Source organism: Symphodus melops (genome assembly GCF_947650265.1).
Source record: "Symphodus melops genome assembly, chromosome: 3".
In the NCBI taxonomy this organism is placed as follows: domain Eukaryota; kingdom Metazoa; phylum Chordata; class Actinopteri; order Labriformes; family Labridae; genus Symphodus; species Symphodus melops.
The window spans coordinates 17,393,980-17,417,508 of NC_136693.1; the positions used below are offsets into that span (position 1 = coordinate 17,393,980).

The following is a 23,529-nucleotide window of genomic DNA, read 5'->3' on the forward strand; positions in this document are numbered from 1 at the left end:
CTCGCAGAGTTTGATGCATGTGGCCTCGTCTGAGAGCATGTGAATGTGTCTGAGAGGTAGAGCCCTGCTGAAAGAGACCTGCTCTTTTTTTAAATGCAGATTAAAAATGTAAATAGAGCCAGTATTTGAGTCTCTTACTCACTTCTCTAGGATAAAATGCCAAAGGCGTCGTGCTGTGAGCAAATAACACTTCCCAAATACATTGACAAGTAAATGATGATGGTTGAATATAATGTTAATTAGACCAATTAACCTTTCTTTTTTTTAAGGATGCTGAGGTGAATGTCAATTTTTCCTAATTCCTACCAGCTTTCATAACTCATTTGAGTCAAAGAGCTGATGTCATAAACATAAAGAGTGTGCACTCTCCTCCATACAAAGAGGCTGCTTACGGTTGGAGGTTTTTCTCTTAATTTGCAAAGGACAAAGAGTGCATTCTCTTTTAAATCGTAATCTTTAAAGATGACAGCTTTAGGTATTTTATCATGGTGTCAATCTGCCCGTTTGTTTTTTCGGCTAAGAAGAAAATGCCATCGTTTAACAGGTTGAGTCTAAATAGCTCCCTTTTAATGTAGCTTGTCTGGTAGTTATGCCTTCCTGTATGACAAAGCAGGTCACTTTCACAGCAACCCCGTTATTCACCTGGTAGACACCGTATGCTGAAAGCAAATTCTTTGTATCCAATGTGTTCTATATTCAGGTTCAGGTTACTTTATGTGTATCCATAGTTACATTTGGTTGCAGGAGAGTCACAAATGGTTTACTTATTAGGCACAGACAATTCCTAAAACATCACTTTTATAAAAGCACAGCAACAAAACATGATATACACACATATCCTGTGACTGGATCTGCTCAATAATGGATGCTGGGAAAAAATCTGTTGCTATAACGCTTTGTTCAGTACTTTGGAACCTTAACGTCTTTGTGCAGAATGAAGAAGGTGAAACTCGCAATGCAGAGGGTGGGTCTCATCTTCAGAGATTGAGCTGGTGATCCGCTCCAGCTGCCTGGTGTACACAGTCTCTAGATCAAGCTGTTGCACTCCGATCAGCTTCCTAGACCACCTCAAAATCTGGTTCAGTGAATTTCTGATCTTAACAGAGAGGTTTCCCAACCATGACACAACAGAAAAGGATATAATTGACACAACAAAATAAAATAATAAAAAAAATTTCCTCAAAATAAAAAAAAAGAAACAGCTAGTGGCCCTTTTTATATACAGCTTCACAATTCATTTCAAAATTAGGTTTTGCTTTGATGATTTTCCTTACATCGTTACTTCGTTTGACTGTATGCAATAGACTGGTTGGAAGATTTGTCCATTTGGACAAAGTCATCGAGGTCTGACCATGGTTGTTTTCATTGACCTTAGAATACTAACAGTATAATTTATGACAGTACTGTATGCATAGGTCTTTTTCTTTCTGTACTTTTTTTTCCAGACTAAACAAGTAAGCTTTGATCTCCATTAGAAAAGTCAGGTCAAGTGTAGTATTCAGCGAATCACACTGTTGCTTTAATCAAAATGTATTAAAGGACCATACTTTTTTTTTCAATTCCATAAACACTTTCATGAATTGAAAAATGGCTGTTTACTAAAACTTTAAAATAAGAAATTGTGTGGGAAATATTTCACTGGAGGCATTAAATTCTCTATTGAGGCTGGAGGCTTCGTTGATGGCTTTACAGTTTACACCAATATTAACTGGTCTGAAAGCTGGGTATCATCGAAGTCAAGGGGGGATTTATCTGCTTGCAGAGTAGGGGGGAAATGCTGCAATCTGATAGCTGTGGGGCCAAAGAGTGGGGCATAGATAGAGGGATGGACAAAGACACAGTAAGTTAAGTCAGGGTAAAGTCAAGGGCAGGAAAGAAACACAGAGAGAGAGAGAGAGAGAGAGAGAGGGTGGGGGGGATTAAAAAAGTTGATGGAGAGTAGTGAAGAAGGACAAGAAGGGAAATTTTACGTTCTTGTAGCAGGCATATGTTTTGACCCTTTGGCTCAATATTTCACATTTCCTGCCCAGAGTATCATCACAATCCAGGGTAGAGCAGTGATGTCAACTTTGCACATTTTAAGAATTTGTTTGCCATGGTGCCAGATGGACCTGCCACAGGATTTTATATTTCAGGCCTGAAGACCCTCAAGGAATCTTGGGAAAAGACTAATATGATAACGCTTTGCCAGAGTGTAGGTTGAAGCTCAGCCGGTCGCCATTGTTCCATCACAGCGTGGGCAAAGTTTCTTCCTGGAGCTTTAACATCTGCTAATATGCACTCTCTCTGATCAGCTGTTGTTCAACACTCACAACACAGATACCCCAAACTCCTGCACACACATACACACACACACACACACACACACACACACACACACACACACACACACAGCAATCCAGAGTGGTCACAAGCAGTCCATGTACATGATTCAAGGAACACACTAAATAAACACTGAGGTACAAATAGCTCAACACACACTGTGAGCCACTCTCTGGCAGTTTTACAGGTGCTGTGTTTACATGAGGGCAACGTCATGCTGTGTACTGGCTGAGTGGCAGGGGTTAATCATCAACTCCTCCTGGGACCTAACGGTCATGGCAAGCTATTCGGATATTAATCACATGTTTTCTGCTACTACTAAGGGTCAGCCGTCTCTTTCAGAATTTTTTTTTTTCCTTCAACACTGTTGGAAAAACACAGATGGCCAGTTTGTTGGCATGAAGAACAGTTGGTGTGAAACGGGTTCCACTAATCTTGCACAGGCCCTCTGTTTCCTTGACCTCACAGTGCTTTTGGAGGATATCAAGTCTATGACTTTGAAAATAGCAATCTTTCAAAATGACTCCTTTTGTTAGTCTACTTTGATTACTTAACTGGTTGGATGTCAAAATAAGCACTTAGGTTTGATCAAAATAGAAATACATTTGACTGATTAATAGTTTAAAGACATACATTACTAGAACTGCCTATCAAACGTTCCCCTAACAGTAGCAGACTGTCTGCATTGGATGTCCTCTAACAGATAGAAGAATATTCTGTTTGGTAAAGGTGAGGGGGGATAGTGATAAGAAAGTGCTTGCAGAAGGAGAACGATTTCTTTTGGGGCTTTATGTGCGTTTATTAAAGAGAAAGGACAGTGGATGGAGTTGGAAATCAGGGAGGGAGAGAATGGTGAATGCCATGCGGTAAACAACCAAACCTGGGCTGCCCACTTAAGAACTGTAGCCTCTGTACATTGGGGCTTACCAACCACCGGGGCCTCAGACATTTAATTGGAGGCGGGCAGGAAAGTTTAAGTTTAAAATATTGCCTGAACAGTGTTGGAGATTTGCATTCACAAACGTACCCCCAACAGGACAAACTGGTGATGATTTCAGGATTGCAGTGTCTGTGCTAATGCGGCTGTACTGATTTTGGTGATCCCCTGACTTTGGATTTTGCCCAAAACCTGAGTTTAACCTGTACTCACAACTATTGTAATCACAATAGGATCACATCTTTTGTGAGTTATTTGTGTATACTTAATACATTATTTCATAAAGGATATCTCTGCCATCAACGTCTCTTTGAAATTTGTTCTTCCTGCAAATGAGATCTTTGAGTGAGCTGTGTGAGCCTGGGCAAATCTGATTTGAGTTAGTCCTGCTGCGAATAGGCGTACATGCAGAAAATGTGCTTAAGAACATGTTACAGAAACATGACAGAGTTACTGAGTTTTTTTTACATCTGACTGAACATGTGGAATGATGTCACACCATTTTTACAGTTTACTTTGATTACATCCCTTCTTATTAGCACTGCTGTGTCAGGAAGTGTTTTGAGTCCCTCCCTCTATCCTCTCTCTAACTCCCTTCGTTTGCTTTCGTTCTCTACTCTCTCCTCTGATCCGCCTCCCACTCTCTGCTCCTGAGTCAGAGCTACAGGCAAAGTTTCTGGGACAGCCAACCAGTTTTGTTTTCTTCTCCAGCAGCCTGAGGGGGTCAGAGGTCAGAGTGCACACTGCTGCCCCCTAGTGCTCAATGTTATCTACAATTGGAAGCTTTACTTTGTGAGAATGTGTTAAAGCTGTGAAAACTGGAGCGCTGCCAAGCTTCAACCTGTAAGAGAGAGAAAGGATCTTGCCAAACCTGATTAAATCACAAATTTGTCCTAATTTGGACGTTCAAGGACATTTTAATGGTCTCAACAAGTCTTTAATTGAATTATTTGATTTGAATTGCTATCTTCAAAATAAATGAAATAGAGATTATATTAGTGCCATAAACTCTATATAATGTCTCAACGTGAACTTTTTTTTTTAACAGTAATGTAAGTGAAAAAAAGAGCTCATAATTTTTTATATCTAAAAAGTAAAAGAAAAAATGTGCTTCATACATTTTGACTTTGGTATCATCACATGACTTCAGATAATTAAAATAAATCAATTGCTGAAGCCTTACTTTCGTGTCTGTCTATGAGGACCCCTCTGCTTTGATAAACACCCTCCTTGACTGAATGACTTCTCTTCCCCAGCTCTGTCTAAGTTCCATCAGGAGCCTTCAGCACAAACAGTGCCCACTGGGGGAGCTTCCCGCTTCGAATGTCAGATTGAGGGAGTACCTACGCCTGTTATCACCTGGGAAAAAGACAACCAAGCCATCCCTGAGGACACAAGGTAAACCTTCATGTTTTTGTTTTCCTTGAATTTAATTTAGTTAATTTTTTTTAAGTTTATTTAACGGTGTAATTGAATTTGTGATGTGGTTCATCAAAGATCTCTGTGATTCAAATCTAATTTTTCTGTGAACATACAGTATTATGTTTTTCTTTTTGTGTGTGCCTGATACAGTGTTATTGATATCATGTCGCTGTCCCTTTAATAATCAGGACAGGATAGGATTATAAGGACATCAAGTCAGTTAAAGGGATGTTCTAATAAGTCACATAGAACATGACTTTGTAGTTGAATTACCAGCTGTAATAGTGGTAACACTACAGCACTGTTCAGTGAAAACACAAACAGGAGGAATCATGGGACTAACATGTTCAAAAAGGCAGTGATTGTTATTTTAAACTGAAGCCCACTTGTGTTTTAATACTGAGGCTGCTTTTCATTAAAGTTGCATAACAGATACAAGCTATTGAAAGTAAAATGAAATAAAATATATAAAAAAAAAAAAATAAAACTTTTAAAAAAATCACGTGCTGAGTGAACAGGAAGCACATGCTGAATAAAATGACCTTGTTTTTTTAGTTATGCAGTTCAATTATTTTACACACGCAACACATAATGTACGCCTTTTCACTGGAGCCCTTTGCTTTGGATCCTCAAGGTGAAAGAAATGTTCTTGTATAATTTCCCTTCATTACCCAAAGCTACACTGATGTCAGTTAGAACTTGCCAAGGACCCATTAAAGCTAGTTGTCTTCCTTTTTTGGAAGCTTTTGAAACATTGCGATTTGTTTCAGATGATCTGTATGCACCAGCAAGAAAATGTCAAGTTAAAAGAACAAAGAGTTCCTCGTCAATTCCAATGAAGTTTTTGAAATTTCATTTTGGTTTTCCTACCAGCTGTTGAATGAGGACAATCAGAAAACTTTAATGCACAGTTTGATAATGACGTTTTTCTGATGTGTGAAAAATTTGAATTGTACATTTACACAATGATCATTTGTGTTCATTTCAATGACACAGCCAGCTAAGAAATCAACAATTAAAAAACAAAATGTTGATTGTCAAACTGTTTTATTGTTTTTAATATAAATTAGAATTTTTCTTCAATTTCAAAAAGGCGATAAACTTATGTTTAGAGCTAAAGCTAGATTTTGTGACGCGCATTAAACTGAAAGCTTCTGAAGTCAAACAAAGTGAATAGATCTGCAAGATTCACTGCTGCACCTCACCACTGTAAGACTCTTTTTCATTCCACTCAGCTTCTTCAAACACCAAGGGATCACACACCACGTCTGTTTTCATGTTTACTTCAAGTGCTATCTTTAATTTGGTAGATTTCTCTATCCCAGCCTGCAGCACATGTAACCTCTTTTCATTCATTTTGTTTCCCCCTTTGTCTTTCTCCCCCAAGAAATGGATGGATTCCAAATGAACTCAACTTCTTTCTGAGGATTGATCTGATTACAGTTTGTAATCCAGAGTCTGTGATGAGAGCCAAGTATATGACGTATTGGGGGAGTGGAGTCAAAAAAAAAAATCAAATTGCAGAAGTCCTTTTTTTTTTTTTTTTTACAACATTAAAGATTCACTTTGCGTTTGAAACAAACCTCTCAAAATGAACAACCTGTGCTTTAACAGAAAAAAGAAAAAAAGTGTTCATTTCAGTTTACGGCTAAATCCTTAACAGGTCTCTCTCTGTCAGCCGTCTCTCATACTAGTCTCATTTACAGAGCCATTTAACGATATTGACATTTCACTGTGGTTTTACTGGAATTTGTTACTTCGAATTTGTTTCCAGCCGTATAGCACAGGACTTAGCGCTAATGGCTGCAGTAGCCTTTCATGACCTGCAAACAGCTGGCTACTTGTAAGGTCTTATTGCTAGGAAGTGGTTCTCCCACCTCAGGCGCTGTTAATGACCTCTCACAAAGATGAGCTCATAGACGGCTGATACATCACTACATTTTTCTCCCTATGTTCTCTTTCTTTAATGTTCCTTCTCCTCACCATTGGCCACTCTTACGTCTCTTGCTCATCTCTTTCACACCCCTTTTCTTCTCTTTCGGCTTCTCTTCAAATCCATTTTCTCTTAATTCAAAGCTAATGGTCCTCCTTTCATTACATGCGTTTTGTTCCCCCCATCATTTACCTTTTGTAGGCGCCCTCACTTTTGTCTCATCTCGCCACCACTGCTTTTCCCTCCTTCCTGGCAGAACACTCTGCTGTTGGTCACAATTTGCTGCAATTAATAGGCTCGGATAAAAGTGATATGATGGCCATCCAGGATGTAGGTGTAGCACTGTATGTTAGGAACAGACGTCCGTAAGAAAAGAAGAAGAACAAACATGTTGGATAAATAAGATGCAGTACATTTCAACTATCACATAGAAATTGACATTATAGGGAACTCCATGGTGCCAATAGAAATACCATGTCATCTGATCTGCCAATTGAGTCATTATTAAATGCTAACAAGTGAAATAATTGTGTGATGGTTGCCACAAGAAAAAGGGAGGGCTCATGACAATGTGCAGCTATATATAAATACACTCACATGACTAATGAACAGAGAAATTTAGAATTTGTTTACTCATATTATTGATCCATTCATAATAATGAGTCATGGTCTCAGACGTGATGAACATGAACAGTCAACAATAAGTTGATCACTAACACATACAATCGACATTGTATAGAAGGAGAAAAAGAAGATTCACTTTATTGATCCCCAATGAGGAGATTATGTTTTTACACTCTGTGGAATCATGCTAGAATAGCACACATGCACAAACAGCATCCTATGGACACATGCACTAATGGAGAGATGTCAGACTGATGGGGGGGAGTGCACTGGAACTTGAACCGGTTCCCAACCCAAGTCCCTACGAACTGAGCTACTGCCACCCCTTGAAGTGATCAATAGACATGAAGTTATTCCCTATTTTTATTCTGCTTTTGGGGATAATTGTTGTTTTTTTTAAACCTGAGATCTGCTAGTTGTTTTATGCTGCAGGGCATTATGCCATTTATTCATTTGTTCATCTCTCTCTCTCTCTCTCTCTCTCTCTTTTCTATCCCTCTCTCTCTCCACTCTTTTTACCTGCCTGCAACAGGTTAATTTCCCTTCCTAACGGAGTGCTTCAGATTCTGGAGGTGACCAAGGAAGACGAGGGTGCCTACCGCTGTGTTGCATCCAACTCTGCCAGGAAGCACATCAGTCATGAAGCCAGGCTCACAGTCACCACAGGTGAGGTCTGTTTCTATCATTCTTTAATAGGCGGTCAGGCCCTGCTCGAGGCTGCCAGGCCAATCTCAAAAAAATCGAATGTGAATTTTAGTGACACTGTGTCGCAGCACATTGAGTTTCACCAAGTGTGTGTATTATCTGTTGAAAATGACAATGGCTAGTCGTCTTTAAGCCCAACAAATATTGTTAAGATAGTTACATTTACCACATTTAGATTAGGAATGATCTCACACAATATATACTGGATATATATTCTATAAACTCTGAGATACGTTATCTCGCCAGTGAATTAACATGATAATAGATCAGTGTTGATCTTCACACCATTTTCTAATTTAGTCATAGTTTAATGATGAAAATGTCCCTCATGTTTGGTCAGATATGAGTCATTTGCTATTGATTTAATTCAGTCAATTACTCACTGACTAAAATTACACATCATTTTAGTCAACGAAAAATAGAAAATATTTTCGTCAATAAAATCATACTGGACATTTTTTGTGAAATACCCCTGCTGTAATAGGTCTTGATGAGTAACTTATTGTAAAGTGGAACAATTAGCACTCATTCCTAAAATACACATTATTGGAGATCACAATGAAGAGTTTGGTTCCTTATCTGACCGCAGTTGTTGATTTGATGTAAAAAATATTTCATGATATATTGCTTCTTTGTCAGCTGCTAGATCTATCGGTTTTTCTATTTCGGATATCTATCAACAACACGTTATCAGAACTCAAATCTTTTCATAATCTGTATAATGTGTTCTGTTGGTGATTACTCAATAGTATGATAGGATTGCTGTAGTTAAAAAACAAAGTAGGAATAGTCTCCTCAGATGTGAGCTTTTATTTCGATAATCAGAAGCTCGTGAAGTCAGAGAGCATGAGACAAGAGGCTCCAGGTTGTGGACATACACCGTAGCACTTATCACACACGCCCACCTTTGATGAAATACGCTGTGGTTCACTGTGATTTTTGAACCGCTGAGGGCTTTTAACACTCCTTTATCAACGATGTGAGAATGGCCACTTGTAATGTCTGTCTAATGTCTCTTTTCGTCATTTTTTCGTCAATTAGATGATGAAGTAATATTAAAATCCTCCAAAAGGGTTAGGGTTAGAGTTTTGTCTCGTCGTCGTCATAGTTGACTAATTTAAAAAGGCCTTCTTCAACAAATATTTTCGTAATATATTTCATTGCAAGATTAACATGATAATAGATATATTAAAACTTCTGTTTGGACACCAGTCTGCTCTTTGACAGTCACTGGAAGTGACATGTAGAAGAGAAATGTATGACACAATTGAAAGCATTATAATAGTGTGTTAGTGTTTCATGCTGAACATAGATGCTATCAGTTCAGAGGATCCTCTGCCAGTTGTTCAGTTGTTTTTATTCATTCCACCATAAAAAAAAGAAAAGTTGAGTTTTAGAATAAGTGTAATTCGAAAAGCAAAATACGCTGCAGAAAAACCAACAGTGAAGATTAATTTACTTTAGCAACGCGGCTATTTATAATCTTTTCCATAAAATATTGTAATTGCCTGTGGATGTAAGAATAAAACACTTAAATGATATTGTTGTCACTGTTAACATCAATTTGGATGGTAGATAAATCAAGGGTTGACATAGGCTGACATTCAGCTCTGCGATTAACATTATTATTTTAATTTCCTGCAAAGGTTCAGTTGTTCAGCGTTATTTTTTATGTTTGAATAGTCTGATAATCGAGTCATTCAGAGGTCACCCTGTTCCTTGCTTTTGTGCTTAAATAAATAAAAACAAAGTGAAGACATTTTCTGAAGATCTGAAAGGTGATGAAAAAACTAATCTCCTCATAAATATGATGTCAAGCCCACTTGTTAAACTTGTTTCAGTGGCCTTAAAACAACCTAACATATATACACCAATATAAGCCTTTTCTCATGAAAAACACGTCTATAATGTAATGTACTTACAGTCGGTGTTGTGTATTAAATGCAAGTGCTTAACATTGATCTTGCCTGTCCTTCAGCTATCCGTAACACATTCATTTCTTCACCATCTTTAGTGGCATTGGGTTTCATCTTTCAATTCAGCTTCCTGAAATAACCTGGAACTGTTCTTTCATGTACTCATGCAACAATTGCAAATTGTGCAAAGTTTAACTTTTGACAAGAAGTAAAAGTCTGACACATCTCAGGTTTAGTATATGCTGGTCAGTGGGTACATGTTTATGTGTATTTATTTGGCAATCTCTACTATGTCTCTAAATGTTGCTACTCTAATTATCTTAAAATTGAATACAGATTTTTGTATACAAAATGTGTAATAGGATGCCCTTTTAACCTTTGTTTTCAGTAATTATATTTTCTCTAATTAAAATGTAATTCCTCTTCATGCCCTGGCAAAAAGGAAATACATTATTTATATGTATTGTACTTAAATCACAACTAACATGGTAACAAAACGTATACATTGTTGTACATTTATGCTTCAATAAATGGACTTTTTGAACTAGCCATTCAATTACATCACTAATGTCTTTTTTTTTTTTTTTTTACAGAATTAAGGCCGAGATTTCAGTATATTGAGTTTTGATAGTTCTTGTATAAGCACACATCCCAGGTTAACTGCAACATTCTTCATGCTTACATTGAATTACATTTTGCATTGGATCTGTCAATGGTTTTGTTATGTGCAGGCTCATACATCAAAGCCATGTTGTTTGTATGTCTGGTGAGCTGGAGATCAGTCATTTGTAATTGGCTGCTCTCTGGAAACTATTGTCTCTTTTTGAGGCACAGCCTGTCTCTCCTTTAAAGAAGACAAAAACAAAATGGGAGATCCAGACATGCTGAGCCAAAGCAACATGAAGACTCTGAAAAGTGTATGCACCAAAGATTTCAAGTTCAAGATGTTTGTTTTTTTTCTGGATTTGATTTTTTGAATCATTTTTCTTATCACATCCCGCGTTAGTCATTTGAAAGTATAATATACAACAGAGAGAAGTATCCTGTTTTTTATTCAGAAGGAAATTAGGTGGTATTACAGTGGGCACTCTAATATGTCACTGATGTCAGGTCTGTGTGCTTTGAGAAGATCACCTCAACAGTCAAGGTGAAGCTTTGTTGTGGCCATTAAGGTCACACACTTAACCTGAGAGAATTTAGGAAATAGTTTTAAAACTCAGCTGCCTTACTGCTCCAGTTTCTCGTTTCACTTCTTTTTACTTTGCACGAACATCCTTTGTGAATACATAAAACCCTTTTGCAGGCGCACTCTGGAGTCCAGTCGTCGTAAAGGCAGACTGACCCACTTAAAGGCTTTTGCATAACCAAGGCGGGCTGTATGTAATCTCAATGATTAATTTATAATGTGTTTACAGAATGCCAGAAAATCATTAGCATTATGTGCTGCTGAGACTTCGTGAGCTGAGCAAAATTGCAGAGAAGTAAGGCACTCTCTCACTGGCTGTGTACCTTGGGGACTCATAAACACACAAGAAATATGTGTGTGGTCTTTTCAAACCTTTAAACAAATGCACAGAATAATGGTAACATTTTGACTAACATCCTCAGTCACTGAAGAGGAGGAAATTGGCCTTAGTTCTATGATGGGAGATTTTTTTTAATGATCCAGGAAATGGTTCAACTTTTCTCATAAATAATCTTATTTTTCTCCCGGCCTCTGTCACTCCCCTCACTCAGGGTGCTGATCTACTGTATGGGGTATTATAGGTTTTGTATAGAGTGTCTTTGTGAAGTACCATGTCAGATGTGTTATGATGGCTGTAAATAATGAAATGGTCCAAAAAGGCTTCCATCCTACTTCCTAAAAGATCCAATTAAAAAAAAAAACTCTAAGTTGTTCCCTGATAACAAGCATACACATATTTCTGTTGTTTTCAGGCTCTTCTGAAGCCCTGAATAGAGTTATGATTGTTGCACCGCCTCAGAATGCTTCAGTTGTACTCGGCCGCCCCGCTGTAATGGAGTGCATGGCACAAGGCCAGCCAAAGCCCATGGTATCTTGGAGCAGACAAGGTAACCATCAAAAACTCTGTATTCTTTTATACTTCCTCCGACGCAAATTCATTATCCAGGTCTCACTCACTAACAATCCATCTGTCGCATTCGTCTTTAAGAACAAACATCAACACGTCAGGGTCATATCTGCCTACCTGTCGCTGTAAAGTTGATGTCTGAATGGTAATAGCCGTCTCTTTTGTTTTTCTATTTTACACTGAGCGATGCAGTACTTAAGATGACTTGTCAGACTGATTAATGTATCCATACAACTTGCATTCACACACACAGCCACATATACTTGTATACTGAGTGGCAGTAATGTCTTGTATAGTTTTCTTTCCAGATTTGATTTAACATTTTTGCTATCTTTTTTTTTAAAGTTTTCTCTCGTATTCCATGTTAAAATTTCCACAAATAGGGAATTCTGTTGAAGATAATACATCTACATCCCGTCGTCCAAACTTGCACCCATTACTTCTTACTTCTCCGGTATGATGTCTGTCTTGGTCACATTTTTCATTTTACATTGTGATATGTTTTACTACTTAAATGATGATGATGATCGTTTTCTAAAGAAAGCATGCCAGAAAAGTTGCAGTCAAACCAAATAGATGTCTTCATTATTAATATAGATGAACTTGCACACAGTGTTGGAATGTGCCAATGCAGACAACTCAGTGAACCCCCAACCAGGAAGTCACAGAGCCACCTGTTGGTCATCTCGTAGAATTACATGTCAAATTCCCAAATACTTCCCTTGTCTTTTGTTTTGTTTCTCAGTCAACTGAAAGCCTCAGATATAAGCCCTTATCAAGGTCAAATTGGTTTCATGTCATCTGTAAGGTGTGACTGAAACTGTGCTGTATTGCTTTCTTCTTTCAACAGATGGAAAGCCCATCTCCACTGATGTGGTTGTCCTTGCAACAAACCTGGTGATTAGAGACACAAGGCGCCACCATACCGGCATCTATGTCTGCAGGGCCAACAAGCCAATGACTAGAGAGTTTGTCATTGCTGCTGCTGAGCTGCATGTGCCTGGTAGGAGTCATATTATTAGCTTTACATGACACAGTAGATGATATCTGCTTTATTCAACTACTCTCTGTCACAAGATTTCACATAAAAAAAACAAGAAAGTGAAGAAAGATTTGTGATAGGAACATTAGAACAAAAAAATATTTATATTTTGGGTTGGGATGTGGGTTCTGCATTTTTTTAGAGCAGCCTGCTTCAAGGCCTGCTTACAGTATGTGAAATGTGTGTATGTGAAACATTTCAATCAACTTTCTAATTTTGGTTCTGGCTGCTAGTCATTTAACAGTACGCAAAGTAGTCTGTAACTCAACACTTTCATTATTCTTTATGCTTGGAGAAAAAGCAGTTTGAACTTTTGAATATACAGTATGTAAACACAGTGTGTGTCTTGGTATTCAGAAAGCTTGAAAGGGAAAAGTATTGCCAAAGGCTGATTTTCCTTCACAAGAAGGCGAGAGAGAATAAACTTTCTTTGTTTTTGCTAAGTTGATTGGGAACTTTTTGTTGTTAACTTTGTGCAATACTCAATCTTTGGAGTGTACATTTGGTTTTATCACATTAAATCAGTGTCCTGTTTAAGAGAGCTTCTCTCCTCTTCTCAACAGCCCCCCCAGTGATTCTTCAGTCCCCAGAGACGGCCTCCCTGTCCCGGGGAAACACTGCCAGGTTTGTGTGCAACAGCTCTGGTGAGCCTCCTCCTGTGCTTCACTGGCTGAAAGATGGCCAGCCCATCAAACCATTTAGACGGGTGAAGAGCCAGAGCCCTGGAGTTTTGCTCATAAACCAGCTGGCACAGGAGGATGCTGGATACTATCAGTGCATAGCAGACAACGGTCTGGGCACGGCCTGTGCCACTGCCAAGCTCACAGTGATTGTGAGGGATGGTCTGCCTAGCCCTCCTCAGCACCTATCAGCCACACCCTTCTCTAGCACCACTGCCCTGCTCACCTGGGAGAAACCTCAGAACAACTCCGACCAAATCATTGGCTACTCAGTGCACTGCCAACTTGCCTCAGGCGAGTGTCTTTTCTTGATTGTTTGTGTTAGTTCATTTGTCAACGTGTAAGTCAACCATGTCATTGATTTTAAATATGTTTCTGCCTTTTAGGCTCTAATAATGTGGAGTACCAGTTTGCAATGAACAACGACACCACAGAGTATCATGTCAAAGAGCTTCTCCCACACACTGCCTACACATTCTTTGTGGTGGCTTACTCTCCCAAAGGAGCCAGTGGCCCATCCCTACCTGTCACTGTGGAGATGCTGGAGGACGGTTAGTATTCAAAATCACACAGGTAAAAAAATAAAAAGACCGTACAACTAAATAGCCTTGGATTGGTCATTGACTTAATTAGCAAACTTTATTGGTCTGCCAACCTTGTAACTTCTAATGAATTTTTAGGAGCTCATTAATTTTAAAAGAAAAAAAAAAACTGCAATTTTTTGAGAAAACACTGACTTTGTGCACACTTTTTCTCAGTATAGATGAGTTTTCTTTGTTTAACTGCTGTTTATAAACTCATGCTGTTTATAAACTGTGTCAGCTGGTTTCCTGTGCAGCTCTAAAAGACAGGCTTTGTACGTGAATCATGTAACAGTTCAGCGTGTCTTTTATTTCCTCATGCAGTGCCGAATGCACCTCCTCAGCTGTCTATAGCCAGCACCTCCCCCACAGACATCAGACTCATGTGGCACCCATTGTCCTCGCAGCATAGTCGAGGAGCTGTCACTCGCTACCGCATTGAGTACAGCGCTCTGGATCAGGGTGAGTAACCTTAACTGGTCAAAAGCTGGCCTTACCTGCCAGTAAAAACACCTTTTTAGTAAGACAGAGTATATTCAATTTGCCTATTTTGGTTTCAAATAAGTTGATAAAATAAAAAGGACATTACTTATAGAGAAATACCAGCTGTAATGTTTCTGTTCTGTTTGTAGAAATTGTCAATCATCGCATAAAAGTTTAGAGGCAGAGGCTTATATACACGCGTATGCTACTTAAGATTATTTGATCAACTTTTAGAGAAGAATAATATCTTCTGAATATTTACCTTTCCAGAAAAGAGAACAAGTTCAGTCTTCACCAAAACTGTGCTATGTTCTCTGCTTTCTAAAAGACAGCAAAATACCCGAATGAACGCAGGACCAACACAGTCATGAACACTGGAATAATTATCTGTGTAATATTCAGTATCACCTGTTGAATCATCAATTCAAAAGAGAATAAACCTAAATTTAATAATGTCATCATCTTAAAAAGATATTCCAAACTACCAAATAAGAGTCAAACTGCATTCTTAGAAACATAAAAAATCCAAAGTATGCACATTGAAATATAACAGCAAATGTAGACACTCTATTTTGATTCTTACTGTGTCTTTAAATCATATACTGAAGCAAACTGTACAATTGCTGACAAGTCAAAGTCCTTTATTCGATTTGAAGAAATAATAAAAATGCTAATTAGTTCCACGGAAATAAATTAAAACGTGAAAAAGAAGGATGTGTCATCAGAAAGAACCCTATAGGGACCATCTGATTTCAAGTGTCTTGTTTATTCTTTGTTATGTACAGTATGTGTGTGATATCACCCTCACTATAGCAGATAAGCTCTCGGTCTTCGGTAATAGGTTGGAAGGTGTACAGGAGTCAGGTTGGGGTTGGAAGGTCTCCAAAAATATGTTTGTCTACAAGTGGCAAAGGTTACAGACAAATGTTTTAGTAGCAAGAAAACCTTAGCATTTGAGAAGGGCCTCATATCAACGATAAAACAAGAAAGGGGAAGTGTAACGGTTTCAGCTTGCTTTGTGTATCATGTTCAGGCAGAGGCGCTAGTTATCAACATGTAAGGTAGACAACCGCTTGGGGCCCCAGGCCAACAGGAGGCCCTGTAATGGCCGACATACTTCACAGCAATGAGGCCAACATGTTGAGGCTCAAAATGTGCAAATTCAGCAATGACAGTCGGAAACCGCACTCGCTTTCCTTGCTCTGTTAAGTGTCACATGCTATATTGAACGAGGAATTATCTGAATGGGAGTGAAACCCGAGGTAAAAAGAGGAATAGGCATCTCGACTCTTGCAGACATGATGGTGACGTACGCTGGTTTGAGGGGCCCCCAATGGATTTTTGTTTGGTGTCCTAATGGAGTCTAGAACCGCCACTGGGTTCAGTCCAACTTGCAATCAATTTAAACCTAAACTCTGTGAATGCTTGAGGAGACAGTGAGACCATCATTCCCTTAACCTGACAATGAAACATAAATGTGTCTTTCAACCTTGTTCCAGAGCATCCAAGAATCCCACAAAAGACTGGTTAAAGAAGAAGACATTTAGGGTTATTAAGCCGCCTAGTCAATAGCCACATTGGAATTTCCTCAAATGTTGTTTATTTTAATTTGCTTGACCTACATACCCAAAATATCTCTTCTGAATAAATGTTTGGAGGAATTGTGAAAAGGTCTTTCTGCAAAATGAGACAAATTATCAGCTCCTGAGTCAATAGTAGGCATTCATGTATTTCCCAGTAGAATATTTTCACTGTGTCACTCAACATTTCTTATGGAGTGTAGTGTATACATTTGTGAGGCTTTGTATTATGTGTTCCCACAGTGGACTCTGTGTTCTCAGTTGAAGTGGGGGGTAATGCGACTCAGTTCACACTCAGAGAGCTTCAGCCCAACCAGGCCTACAAACTGAGGATCGCAGCTGGAACAGTTGTTGGCTTCGGGGTTCCCTCTGAGTGGGCCCAGCACCAAACATTAGCCCTTTACAACCACAGCAACCACAGCTTGGGTAAGGACCACAACACAGCTGGCTCTAGTTTAGTTTATTATTGTTGTCAGTTTGTTTGGTTTTTTTTCCCCCCTAGGGTTGTCATTTGTCTTGTAGCACCAACTTTGAATTACTTGTAACCTCAACAGGTTTAGTCGGTACAGGGAATTTAAGATACCGTTACTAACCCTTTTTTCTAACCTTCACAGAAGACATTTTATTTGCTTCTAAACTGTTGCTCTGTTTCTCACAATCATTACAGTAAAGCCATCTTACTAATGTTTCAGATGTTTCAAATTCATGGCCCCCCCTTTTTTTTTTTTTTACTACTGACTTTGTAGTCTGCACGTTGAACTGCTGTGCTGTCCCTACCGCTGATATGTAACTACGCTTGTACTCTATATGATGTTATCATGGCGAATTCTGTTATGTTTCCCCTTTTTAAATCCCTTTCAGTGATCTTTGCCCCTACTGAGCTGAAAGTCAGAGCCAGAGTGAACACACTCAATGTGACATGGCACCCTCCCAATCACACATTAGTGTCTGGGTATAAGCTGTCATGTCGAGAGATGGAGGCTGAAGATGCAACCAATGGAGAAAGAATGAAACAGACCCACACCATCAGGCTCCGGAAGAAAGCCCGGTATCATCTCCTCACTGGGCTGGGTACGTTTGTTGAAACGGGCCTGTTTGCTTAGCAGATTCCAGGGTGTTGAGTCCAGAACTTTTAATTACTCCAACTGTCTGACAAATAATATTTTATACACCACTTCGCTTAAAAAAGTCGCGCTTGGCGGACAGCCATTTCAAGGCTGACCAAGGGAACTTGTGTTCAATCAGAGACCTTGCAAGAGCAAATTTGACATGCATTTCTTGGAAAAATCAAAAAAAGCAGAAAATTATCAGACCCCTCTCTTAAAAAGTTATCATAAAACCTAAGAAATACATTAAAAGGGGCCACAAATGTAAGTATTTCCATGAAGGTGGTAGTGCAGTTGCCATATGTAATCTCCAGATACACGGTAAACATCAAGACTTTCAAATTTCCCCAGTTTACTTGCAACATGTGCTACATACACAGTACGTATAACTTAATCATAAAACAGTTAGCGTTTTTATATCTGCTTTGTCTTTTTGTCTCTTGGTGGTGTGTCAGTCCCTGACCGGCAGTATGAGGTGAAGGTTTGGGCTTTCAACAAACAAATAGAAGGAGCAGCTGCTGTGTGGAAGGGAAGGACAGACAAGGCCCCAGGACGTAAGACTCATCTCCTTCATGTGTGCATCTATTCATAAAAAAACTGAATGAATAAGTGACATTTACCAGGACCCTCATCATTGTCTTGACCTATAAACAATGACAAATTGTATTTACATTGGCTAAGATCCATGTCTTATATGTCTGCGTGTGTGTGTTTGTGTTAAAGCAACAGTGCTGCCCATGCGCCCCCCTCCGCTGCCCCCAAGCAGCATTAGAGCCACGGCCAACAGCTCCACTTCCATCTGGCTGTGCTGGGAGAAGCCACGGTTCAGCAATGTACGCATCATCAACTACACAGTGCGCTGCAGCCCTGCAGGGACCACCAACGCCTCGCTGGTCTCCTATCACACCAGGTCAGATACAAGGAAAGGAAGCTAAGTCGTGTCTGCGATGTTGTACATTACATTTTTCATCAGTCACTGTTTGTATAGTATTTTATTGTATGAATGTGAAATAATGAAATCATGCCGGTTAATTTATGGAAAGAGGACCGTGCCTTAGCATTTTTTGTATCTTATTTCTTCTCTTAGAAAGTCATTTTGTTTTTCAAGTAGGCTAATAGAATTTCTCAACTTCATTAACAACTTCATCAAGAACCTTACCTGGCTTTCTTTTTGACTTTTTGACATTTACCTTGAGATTTCTAAAAAGAAAACTGTTGAATGAAACAAAAGGGAGCTTTTTATAAACCTTAAGTAGTCCCTTTGTGAAACATCTATTTAACATTAAGATTAGAGGAGCTCTGTTTTGAACCATCATTTAAACATTTTAGAAGAAATGTGTATTATTTCCACTGTAAAAAAGGAATGGTACGATGACTTTTAACTGGGAGAATAGTGTCTCTGTCATGTCCCTGCTGCTATTAGCACTATGTAGCTTTGGCATTGGGCCGCAGCTACAGTGTATATTTATACTGTATTTTGGCGAAAGCTTTGTGAAACAACAGTTTGTAAGGAAGTTAAATAGTATATAAGCCTACACATACCTTACAGATTGCAACGTAACATTAGGCTGTATTGTTTTCTTTGTCATTGTTTTCTCATGTTTTCTCAGCCAAGTTGCAGTACAGTATGTCTCAGGCTTGAATACAAATAAATGAATATATAATCTGAAGTCAAAAAGTTTTCTCTTTCCTTGCTGGTCTTAATATTATTCCACTTTGTCAGTTGGCGTGGTTCTTCGGCTTTTCAAAACATCTTTGTCCTCTGTGCACGGTGCCCATAAGAGAGAGGCAACAGCACTGTTTGACTTAGAATAATGCAGATAAAGTCAGAAACCATTGGCATGTGTGCAACCACAAGCGCACTTATCTGAAATCCGTCTTATTGTTGCTTTTACCCAAAACACTCAAAATGAGTCCACTAACTAACAGTACAAACATATTGTCTGCTTTATTTTAGTTATGTTCTTTACGCGTCCTGTTAGTATTTTCATGTAACATATACAAGAGTTATATTTTTATGTAGAGCATTAAGTCTTAAGGCAAAAGAGCTGCATAAATATTTACAAACATAACATTAAAGGATTGTCACCCTGGAGGCAGGTATTACGAGTTAATGATGTGAGAGAACATTTATTGTAGATAGTTAGGATTTGTTCAGTACATGTTTTTTTTTTGTTTTTTTTTGTTTCGAGCAGGTAATGAAGTGCAGAACACTCAAAACACACACTAAAAACATTTTTTTTGTTTTGCAGCTCTGCTCAGGAGATACTGCTCGGGGCATTGAAGCCCTTCACCCGCTATGAGTTGGCAGTGCAGTCCAATGGGGTGGGCGTGGTGGGACCCTTCAGCGGCACAGTGGAAGAGTCTACTCTACCTGACCGTGAGTCTCTACTGCGCTCTTGTCACGATAGCCAGTCTCACTTAAGATCCAATTTACTAGATTATATATTTCATTTTCTCGGGTTGGATGTCTCTGGTGCGCTCCGGAGTGCGCTCGTCTCTTCACTCTACAGCCCCCTCCCCTGCTGCTGTGCTGTGGGACGCTTGAATGGGAGGTTCACCACTGCTTGTACCCCCAACTTCAGTACCTGTTGCCATGGCATTTACTGTATGTCCTGTATATCAGACACAGCGCTGACCAGCTTCTGGTCCGCAACAATGGCACGAGTGGCACACGCACTGAGCAACAGTGCCACAGAGGACTCGCACCTCCTGCGCAATGTATGACAATTCATTCAAAAGAGGGAGGGAAGAAAAGAGAGGCCGTGTTTAATACCAAGGTTTTCTTATAAGCCACGTTTTCCTTTTGTTATATTACTTGATGTATTACTTGAAAATACTGGACGTTCATTTGCCTCTAACTAGTACCTATGTTGCGCTTGCAGTCGTCCTGCTTTCCATCCAAACTCTCCGTGACGTAAACCAGTACAACACGCAAAAGCCTATCTGAAATACTACCGCCTCCACAGGGTTTGCATCTGACGTTTTTCACGCAAATATTCTTAGGAAATGACCCGCAAAACGCCCACGAACTAAACGTGCAAACTTTTGCAGTGAACATGCAATTTAGTACACTTTAATTGAGATCTTAGTAAATCAGGCCCAAAGTTTCTTCTAGTTCTTGCGCAAAGTCCATCTTCCTGAATGTTTGTCTGATCAGTTTCAATTGGCTAATTCCAAGTTGTGGCTGCAGATGCTTTGATATTTACATGCAAGGTTGTGCTTGAGTGCATGCAGCTGAATATGTGCTCTCTCATGTGAATCATTTAGTTGGCTGGCTGTTTGCCAGCGGACATGGGAATAAGTGGTTGGCATCGATGGCTGATAACTGGCTGTAATGAAACACCCAGGTGTAGTAGCAGCTCCTGTGTTGGCCAGCAGCTCTGTCACACAGCCAAGTCAGGGTGCTGAGAGCAGAGTGGTCTGCTTTTAATGACATTATTACAACCAGTCACCCCTTCACACGCTCCACTTCCAGGTATTATCACTCAAGCCCTGGCCTATTCCACCCTGCTTGTCCTCTCTCTGCTGTACCCAGGTGGCCCAGACATGAGGGCGCAGATGGTTGTCACACAACATGTCAAATCCCCCACCAAGGCAATATACACGCTGCAGATGTGACGCCTCATTGCTGGGCTCTAATTACTGACCCTGTCGTCCGCTTTACTTCAGGGCCCTCAACACCTCCAGAGGAGCTTCAACTGAGTGCGCTGGACTCATCCTCTGTGCTGGTTAGCTGGCGCCCTCCACTGGAACCTAATGGTATCATTGTCAGCTATAAAATCCTTTACAGTGGCAACCTCAGCCAACCAGAGCACATGTGGGAAAACCTCTTTCAGGATGGTGAGTCTTAGTCAGCTATCATGGCTCTTCTTCACTAAAAACATCACTTCTAACTTTCTCCTTCTTTGTTGAAGAAGAACTTCATACTTTGACATTTCATTTTTAAAAGGCCATGACATTGTTTTCCTGTCTGGCATTTTTTTCTCAGGGAAAATCACCAGCATGGAGGTCCAGGGTTTGTCCAGTGATACACAGTACTTTTTCAAGTTGGGGGCATCTACTGAGGTTGGGCCAGGGCCTTATTCACCTGTAAAGGATGTTCACATCCCCCAACAGCAATATGGTGGGTATGGTGGTCATGAAATTAATCTTAAAAAAAAGAAGCAAATGTTTACTGAATGTAATTTCAAAAGTATTTGTATTAGAGCTGGGAATCTGTGGGTGTCTCACGGTTCCTTTTGATTACTGTGGTAATGGTTTGATTCAGAATCAATTTTCAATTCAAAATGATTCTGGATTAATTGAATCATGGATTCAAAGAGAGCAGGGAGTGACTGATTAGAAAAAAAAAACGTATTTAAAAAAAGAACGTTATTAGAGTTATTTAGAAGAAAAAACTGGATTATTATTATCAGTTATGTGTATATGTATATACAGTAGTAGTGGTTAGAATTCACAATGAAATGTATGTCCTTTTGCTTCAAGATTTTGCTATTAGAAGCAGACACACATTGGACAACATGTACACATACACCCATCTACACTTACTACACACATACTCACACACAAAGTATTTCCTTGCAAAGTGGGTAATTTCCCTGCCAGCAGGGAAAATGTAGCTCAGCAGGACCCTATAATTTCACTTATCCTATTCTGGTGCATTTAGAGAATAATATTAAGTTTGGATATCAAAGAGCGGCTTCATCAGTGACCCCCAGGGGAGGGCTTAAAACTCCTCTGTACCCAGCAGAATAGCTGTAAAAAGCACTTTCTTCACTCGTACAGCACTTTGTGGTTAAGCATGCCATCTTATTTTGCACTTTTTAATTCCATTAGTCAGCATGCTAAAATCACCTGTAATTATTGAATGCCCCTTCTGTCTTGAGTCATAAATTCAACGCAATTAACTCCCCTGTCAACTGTTACACGACATGGGCCTGTCATTCCTCAAAGTTCTACAACAGGTCCCTGTTGTGCAGGAGGGCGCAATACGGCAGAAGCCTGGTGCCTGCAGTCATTTCAGCCCTCAATAAAAATCCACCTCAGTCCCAATTCCCGATCCCCCCATAACCATATGTACTGTATGTCCTGTTGTCCCACATGTATGTTCCTGTGTTCACCCTCTGTCGGCGCGCAGCCCTTAAAACTGTACTATGTTGGTGAAAAAGAATTTCCCCTCTGGGACAACAAAAATAAAAGTCTAAAAGTCTAAAGTGTATACATCGAAGTTAAAGATTAGAAGCATCTTGTGTTTTTCTCAACTTTGTGAATGTACTGTCTACTCACCTATTGTACTTAAAAAGACATTTAATTTCTAAATATTGAAATTCCCCTGTGAAAAAGCTTGATGATTTCCTCATAATGCAGTTTTGTTACTGTTATGTATGTGTGCCAAAGGTTTATTTGTTCACTTGGACTGTGATAGTGTTGCTTGTGTGCAGTGTGAATGGGACCGAGGCGGCTGGTGGGTGGGTGAGAGCTCCTGCCATCTGTTTCCTCTCCTCTCTATGTCCTGACTGCCAAAGAAACCCTGAATAAATGAATAATAATGAAGCTCTTCACTCCTCTGTCCAATGTTGCTTCATTTCTCAGCTACTTGTACTCTGTGTGAGTTCATGAGGCCTGATTATATGTATCATATTTACTAGATACGTTAATGTGATACTTAACGTCCTCTCTCTGTACTGTACTGTGAAAGTACTTATTAATATAGCCTCCAGCAAACGACTTAAACATGAAAATCAATATACAGTATATGTATATATAATAGTGTATACAGTATATCTTTAATTCTTATCACACTTATTCGATGTCTTCTGTTATTTTTACAGAGCTGGACATTCATGCTGTGACAGGCATCATAGTCGGCGTTTGTTTGGGACTGATTTGCATCCTGCTCTGCATGTGTTTTAGCTTTCGCAATGGCAAATCTAGGTAAGGTAATTCAGAGAGTAAGAACTTTGAATGATCTATTAACATGTCAAATGTGTTTTCTTACTTAAAACACTTGTTGTATTAGATACAAAAGTTAATATAAACGACCCTGACAAGAGTATTAATGTTCAGTATTCTATCCACCCCATCTCCTTTACTAACACTTTC

General features: G+C 39.3%; 1 protein-coding gene across 2 annotated transcripts in view; it reads left to right on the forward strand.

Moving 5' to 3' along the window:
• Positions 1-23,529, forward strand: part of igdcc4 (immunoglobulin superfamily, DCC subclass, member 4) — a 50,776-nt gene that overhangs the window by 24,030 nt on the left and 3,217 nt on the right. For both annotated transcript variants that reach the window (XM_079338752.1, XM_079338753.1), the window contains exons 3-17: positions 4,516-4,657; positions 7,771-7,904; positions 11,798-11,932; positions 12,803-12,955; positions 13,558-13,968; positions 14,061-14,225; positions 14,580-14,717; positions 16,562-16,744; positions 17,180-17,389; positions 17,880-17,978; positions 18,148-18,334; positions 19,677-19,804; positions 21,097-21,267; positions 21,416-21,550; positions 23,259-23,361. In XM_079338752.1, the coding sequence (XP_079194878.1) occupies positions 4,516-4,657; positions 7,771-7,904; positions 11,798-11,932; positions 12,803-12,955; positions 13,558-13,968; positions 14,061-14,225; positions 14,580-14,717; positions 16,562-16,744; positions 17,180-17,389; positions 17,880-17,978; positions 18,148-18,334; positions 19,677-19,804; positions 21,097-21,267; positions 21,416-21,550; positions 23,259-23,361 (2,494 nt within the window). The remainder of the gene's footprint in view (positions 1-4,515; positions 4,658-7,770; positions 7,905-11,797; positions 11,933-12,802; positions 12,956-13,557; positions 13,969-14,060; positions 14,226-14,579; positions 14,718-16,561; positions 16,745-17,179; positions 17,390-17,879; positions 17,979-18,147; positions 18,335-19,676; positions 19,805-21,096; positions 21,268-21,415; positions 21,551-23,258; positions 23,362-23,529) is intronic.